Raw genomic sequence first — 7500 nt, forward strand, 5'->3', positions numbered from 1 at the left:
CAATTGCTTTACCAGTTTGAAAAGGTGCCATACCTTTTGCGCCGAAAACTAGGGAGAACCCTGGGATCCAAACTTCATGAAAATGAGGATCTTAATGAATATTTGTTACTTTAATTAAGTTGTAAAATTCATGTTTGAGTCTTTTAAGTATAAATTAAAGTGGCTTAATATCTTCCTTTCAAACACAGCAAAACAAGCTCCAAAGCACTTTCAAAAGATCCCCTTATTTTGTTCATTTGCTGCATATTACACATTACACTGTTACAGTTAGTTCCTTGTTTCTGAATAAAGTTCCCAGACTAAATGTTTAGCCAATCAGGCAACACATTCTTATAACCAACTTCCAGAAAGCAAATTCATGAACTTGTAGTATACATGTAGTATAACAACAATTATCATGATTTTTTCAAAGCTTTGCATACATGAAGGTGTCAGAAATTATTGAAATTCCCATGAGGGATGTAAGCCATATTTATAGCCACATTCTTCACATTACAATACACAATATTAATACATACTTGACCACTCCTCACAGGGGCTTTTCAGGGCCAATGCAGTTTAACCATGAGATTATGAATAAGGTGTAGTACTAAATGTTTGGATTGACCCCAATAATTATTATAATGCATGCTGATTTCAATTAACATCACAAAATGTCCCCCAAATGCTGCTCCTCAAGTCAAAAGATAAACAGCTGCATTTAGCCTAAGCTAAAAATAACACTAACCTTTACTGTCACCTCATTGTTGAAAATAGACAAAAGGGCATTTTGTGTTGGATGTCAAAATTATGTGTACAGCAGTAAGTAGGGTCAATTACAGCTAGACATAAGTGAATGTTCGTGGTGCATCACACATTGTAAGTCCATGAAAAGACTTTGACCACTTATAAACTTGCTTGAAATGGACTGTACAATGCAAAGCTCAAAAAACTCTGTCACTCACACAGAACAATAATAGAGACATCTTTGGTCAGAGGAGTTCCAACACCATTAGCAGCTGTGCACCTGTACTCTCCTGCATCCTTTCTACCAGTGATGTGCAAAGGCATGGTGACTTCAGTATTATCAGAGAGTCTTGTCCAGGTAATTGTTGGTTCTGGTTTACCATTAGCTGAACAGTTCAAAGTCAAGTTAGCAGGTGCTGTTATGTTTAGGTCGCTTGAGGCACTGATATTGCTTGGAGGATCTACGAAATAAGATCATTAGAGCCTTAAAATAAGATTCTTGAAAGCAAGAAAACCAAGCCAGTAAAAGCAAAAAAACTGTTGCAATGCTCTTTCATTCAAATCAAAACATCTAAATAAGAATATGTAGTTTGACATGCAGTTAGAGAAAAATGAAAGAATGGCCTCTTTGGTTTTGATGTATCTCTTTTTCTTTCAGAGATATTAGAACTTTAATTTGTGTTACGCAAATTACCAAATTGATGACATCATCAGTGGTTCTATGGAAGATGGATCACAAAATCAAGAATAATATCTCTGGAAAGATAACAGTGATATTATTGAAACTAAGGCAACCCTTAAGAAAGGTGCAATACAGTGCAGAGTATGAAATAACCATTGCAACACTTTTGGCTCCAGTCCCTTCTTGTAGTATCTCTGAGATCACGAAAGACAGACAGACGTCCTGCTCATAACACACATGGAGCTCATGTTGCTGTAAGGTCTCTTAACAACTCATTGACAGCAAATGATGTTTGGTTAAGACAGAAAGTGGGAGCACCAGTTTAGCACGAACTTGATCTGGAAGCAATTGTTGCTATGGCAACTGTAAAATGTCATTTTATGCATTCACTCATGTACACTGCCGGTGTCAAGTTTGATTTTTTGCCTTTGGAACCACTGATGACCTCATCAGTTTTTTCTCAAACACTTTTAAATAATATCTCTGGAACGATAAGAGATAATTTATAAATCAAATATGAAAACACCAAGTTTCTTTTCTTCAAAAAGTCTTTCAAATACGCTTTGGTGATTTCTTATTTCATAGGCACTTCAATAGATTAGTTTTGGTGCATACAGTGCCACTTTCATTGAAATGCATGTACATCTTGACGGGCGGTTTAAAAGGCAGTAGAGCAAAAATATGACAAAATTCCAAAGAATTTCAAACCAAATAGTCTACACATGCTAAAAAACAAAACTGAGTGAGCATTAATTGTGCGGTATCAAAGAATTATCAATGCTAAAAATTGAGATTGTACCTTCTAGCAAAATTTCTTATTGGGCAAGGAAAAATTGGCCACAGGCTTGATGCAGCACAGGGCCCCCACACAATCTGTTAGTGTAACCATTTGTAATTTTATAATAAATGTATTGGATTCACCGTTTGCTTCTTCTGTAGTAATACATCGATAAGTATGTGTATGGCCTAACGCTAAATAAACACTGTATTGCATTACATGCAGTGTACTTAAGTGTCCTTCCTTTGCTTCAGAAGTGGTATTTTGCACGATTTGGAAAATTTTGAATTCACTGTTTACTGTGCCTCTCAATAGAAGGACATGGGTGGAACAGTATTTCTTTTTGCTGGAATGGCGGGCGATTTTTTCCCAGAAAATCGCAACGCTCCACTTTGAAACTTCCCAGGAAAATGGCCTAAAGATTCATGCTTCTTCGAGCGAGAAGTACCAGAAAAAGTGTGAATCTTTTGGCCATTCTCCTGCAAAGTTTCAAAGTGGAGCAATGCGATATTCCCAGGAAAAATCGTCCAGTGCTGGAGCCATTCAAAAATTAGCTTCCACCATTGTCCTTCTATTGAGAGGCACAGTAAACAGCGAACTCGAGATCTTCAAAATCGTTTAAAATACCACTTCTGAGGCGAAAGAATGACAGTACACCACAGGTAAGGTAATTAATACAACGTTTATTTAGCATTTGTCCATGCATATAATTATCGATATATCACTACAGAAGAAGCAAACAGTAAATGTAAATAAAGAGTTTTGTCAAGGTTGCTGCCTAGTAAACATACAGTCGCCTGGTCACCTGGGGCACCTTATTTGCGAGCGCGGGGAAACAAATTTCTGTACTTGTAAGTAGCCTAAACGGGCCCCTTACATGATTCATTCTCACTTTCTTGTAAATACAATCCCAGCTGGAATTAATTAATTCTGGGCTCTTGAGAAAAATTACTCGGGCTACTAACTTTCAATGATTGTTGGAAGCCCTAAAGGCTTCCGGAAAATTTTATTAGGCAGCAGCATGTTTTTAATTAATAATTTACAGAAAGCTATCATTTATTCATAAATGTTAAAATGGGAAGCATTAAAAACTTTTTCAAACCAGAAACAAAATTTAATAAACCACAAAATAATTTTGTAATTATCAAAGTAAGCAATGTAGTTTAAATATACAAGCTGTCAAGGCAGTAAAGTAAACATATGACACACTTACCAAGAACTGTCAAATTCATCACCAGCTCAGCAAAGACATTGCCCAAACTGTCTTTAACATATCGAATCTTGTATTGTCCTTCATCATCTATCTTCACATCATTAATATGCAAAGTAACTGAGTCTGTCTTATGATTTTTATCAATCACAATATGTGGAGATAATGGCTCTTGGTAGACAAGAGAATTGGGTGCAAGGGCAGAAATAAATGTTTTGGAAGCAATCCGATCAAACGCCAGGGATGAAAGATTGAACTTGAACCACTGAATCACGAAAAAACTCTGACTGTTGGTCTGTTCATCAGCGGTGAGAGAGTAACTCCATGTAAGCACCACATTATTTCCCTTCCTTGCTTCTGTTGGGTTGTTAGGCTGTCCTGTCCATGTCAGCGAGTCTGCAACATGGATTTCCCCAGTAAGTAAATAATTATATGCATGAAATATAATTATTAATTGCACATACTACGCCTCTCTCATTTTGATCACAGGCATCAAAAATACAGTAAGTCAACGAGTGAAAAAAAATTAAAACTGGGTAGATAGATTACATGTAGTTTTTATAAGTGAGCAAAACATTACAAACTCACAGTGCACCCTATAATGGCCCACAAATACCACTGCTAAAGAAAATTTATCCGAACAATCACACAAAAAAAATCACGGTCCAAAAGGAAATTGCTGACAGAAAAAAGGAAAGCAAAAAGAACTTGTTCCTGGCATAAAAGAAAGAATCTCTAGATTGAAATGTAAATTGCTTTGTAAGATGCATTCAACACTCCATTTTTACTTGATCCAACATTGTTCTACCATTTCATGCTGTCATGCAATGATGTCACTCAAACATTTTTTCATTCCATTGAGTGTTGGATATCTGAGTAACTTGCTTTTGATCAAACATAAATTATGCCCAACAATTCTGCTTGATGCAACAATCACAACAATGTTGCAGTGTTTGGCTGCTCTTCCAACAAAGTTGTGTCCTGAATCAAATAGCATTGCACTGCTAGCCAATCACAAAATCACTACCTTATTTTCAAGATGGTGGACAATTAAGAACCAAGAGACTTGAGACTAAATCCAGGAATCGTTTCGAACATGGCACTTTTCACGACATCACAAGAGTGACAGCTTCAAAATTTTAATTTACAAAAATAAATTATTGTTTGAAGATCTACAATGTACACCTTGTCCTTTACTTTATACCCACGTTATCAGCTTATGAAGCTTATATTCAGCCAGATTGATTCCCTCATGCACTTTAATACTGTAAAAGGTGCCCTGGGGCTAAATGCAGGAATCAATCTAATTGCATGAGATAACACTGCTGATCTTGCTCCTGACATCATATGCAAACAATCACTGAAGCTTAGCTGTGGCTCTCCTGCAATGCACACGGGTCAATCAAGTCTGGAGGCGGAGCTGTCGACAGTGGAAAAAGCATGTACATTGTAAAATTTGAATGTAGATTGCATTCACCTCTAAAATTCCAGGAAAGACTAACAACGCCGTTTACCGTTTGGAAATATCTGCATTGGTTCTAGAGAAATTTAGGCTTGAAAAATGTGTAAAATGTGTAATGATCGAGATGACAGATGACATCATTCACTCAACCCAATATAACCTCAAGTATATACATGTACATACAGCTATCTCAGCCAATTTGCAGCAGCCGGACCATTGAAACTCAGTATGCTAATAGTTCTACCGTCAGGCAACACACCTACAGCTATAGATCGTGCAGACGATCGAAGTACCATTGGCAAATATCAAAATAAAACGTCAAAGGTACACTGTAGTGAACAAAGGCTTTAATATCAGGGCAGTCTGGGACCCAGTATGTTGCAATGGTAACAAAATTGGTATGCTCATATTGTGAAGCACATCTACTACAATCTTACTGCAAAGAATCAAGCCTTTCTGATACAAAGTAGGGGTTACAGTCCCCAAGGCCAAATTGACAACAAGTTGGCAATGCGAGGTTACAATCCTCGCCAAGAGGTTACAATCCCCAAGGCCACAATCCTCTCCAGAGGGTTACAATCCCTCAAATGAGAGGTCCTTACCTATCTAGGGTTGCACCCCTGGTTTCTATCATAATGGTAACTGTGCACGATCAGAAGGCACACAACCCTAGTACAGTGAGTCTATGGGGCAAAGGGTGACCCGCATGGGAACACTTCAACCCCGCCTGTGTTTTATTTCACAATATTGACTAGATAATTATTTGACAAAGCACAAAGGGGGATTTAACCCTTGATACGAGAAAAAAGAGTTATTGACATGCAAACGCATTGCATGAGTCCATGTTAAAATAGGTCATTAACTGAAACAAATCCACAGATAGTGTACAGCTTATAGCTACCATAATTCCCCATGACGTGTCCTGGGACATGCTATTGAGGCGCCAGGTATGAAAGAGGGAGGGAAGGGAGGGAATTTGAGTGAAGATACTTCTGAGCTTAAGTGTTTTCACAATAAAGACAGAACTGGAATGACAGTAGCAAAAGTCACACTCAACATACTAGTCCAAAGCATGAGACAACTAGAATGAGATTGGATGAGGTGCATGGTGTGATGTTCACGTGAAACAAGGTTGCACTGTAACAGAGAAAGCCTAGGCTCAAATGCATATCCCTTGCAGAGGTCATGGTTGTCACATTAACTTAATTTACAATGGTCTATAAATTGGCTAACAATCAAAACAACAGAATGCAAAAATGAAGTGTAAATAAGAGGTGAAGAGAATGAAAACTATTAGAAGTGTTATTTAGCAAACAGCTTTGCACGGATGGAATCACTCTGTTTGTTTAATTTTGGCTTAAGGTCCGGAATAAAAAACATTTCAAATATCAAGCAATCGAACTTGTTTGACCACTTCCTCGAGATCCTAAAGTTCTTTGTGATTTCACGTGGCTCGTTTCCATGTTGTTCTCTTACATCGTTGCCGATTACATTGTACCTATCGTTTGTGTTCCTCCACACGTTGATGTAATCTGCATCACACAGATCACACTGTCTTAAAGAAATATACAACGTTTTGCTGATTGACAATTGGAGGTTTAGGTTCCTTAGCGTTAAGCTCATCTTTGATCTTGCGGCTCGTAAAAACAGGATGTACTTCGGTATTTATCTTTCGGCTAAGATAACTAAGTTTCTGGCATACACGTAGTTTGTTTGCTGATCTTGGATCTTTGAAGGGCAGGGGTATTCTAATGGGAATTTCACCTGCGTGTTGCGGGGGGTGCACGCTCCCCATCACCTTCATTTCGACAAAAAACCTGATGGTGTTTTGGCTCTTCTACAGTTGCAACAGTTTTCATTCTCTTCACCTCTTATTTACACTTCATTTTCGCATTCTGTTATTTTTATTGTTCATATGTAAATATTTAGCTTTTTACCTTTCAGTCCATTGTTTCAGAAATCATATATACACTGAATTTTTTATCCATGAACTTGAACTTGAAAATGACCGTGGGGCAGTCGAAACCTCATTCTTTTTATTTTTTATCGCTCATTTTTACAACAAAATGTTTTACGAAGAACTTATTACTTAATAGTAATAACAATAATAATAATAATAATAATAATAATAATAATAATAATTATTATAATTATCATTATTATTATTATTTCATGTGAGCACAGATTACCAGCAATTGAGTTACATGTAGACAGACAACTAACAGTAAATTTATTTAACGTCAACTTTAAACTTTGAAGTCAGAAACATGCAAAAACAAATTGCATAAATTAGTCAGAAATTGACTGATATGCTGTGCAGTTTTATTCCTGCACTGCAGAATAATAATATTTACAAGTTAGTGCATTCTTATCAAGTTTAGTAATTTATAGACTGGTCTATATTATTCTCTGCATGCACAGTCCTCCATCTTCCTTTATAGAAAAGACATTGTTAATGTCACCTATTGTTATTAATAGACTGATTTAGCAACAAAACGGGAACGTCAGTGGCGACGTCGCGCGCAGCAAAACTACCAATGAGAATTTAGAACAGAGAAGAAAAGAGTGGAGTCTACTCTATTCTGAATTCTCATTGGTGTTTTTTATGCACGCGCCGTCGCCACTGACGTTCCCGTTCTGTT

General features: G+C 37.0%; 3 protein-coding genes across 3 annotated transcripts in view; all 3 read right to left on the reverse strand.

Annotated features, from left to right (window-relative positions):
* Window positions 1-6814, reverse strand: part of LOC138029778 (uncharacterized) — a 20326-nt gene extending 13512 nt beyond the window's left edge. The window contains exons 1-3 of the mRNA XM_068877602.1: window positions 6796-6814; window positions 3400-3792; window positions 945-1187 (exon numbers count right to left, since the gene is read on the reverse strand). Coding sequence (XP_068733703.1) covers window positions 945-1187; window positions 3400-3418 — 262 coding nt within the window. The 5' untranslated portion in view covers window positions 3419-3792; window positions 6796-6814. The remainder of the gene's footprint in view (window positions 1-944; window positions 1188-3399; window positions 3793-6795) is intronic.
* LOC138029779 (tyrosine kinase receptor Cad96Ca-like) overlaps window positions 1-7500 on the reverse strand; it is a 124687-nt gene that overhangs the window by 24160 nt on the left and 93027 nt on the right. The window lies entirely within an intron of this gene.
* The window catches only part of LOC138030378 (MAM domain-containing glycosylphosphatidylinositol anchor protein 1-like), a 157475-nt gene that overhangs the window by 13986 nt on the left and 135989 nt on the right, over window positions 1-7500 (reverse strand). The window lies entirely within an intron of this gene.

This window comes from Montipora capricornis, chromosome 13 (genome assembly GCF_036669925.1).
Source record: "Montipora capricornis isolate CH-2021 chromosome 13, ASM3666992v2, whole genome shotgun sequence".
Classification (NCBI taxonomy): Eukaryota; Metazoa; Cnidaria; class Anthozoa; order Scleractinia; family Acroporidae; genus Montipora; species Montipora capricornis.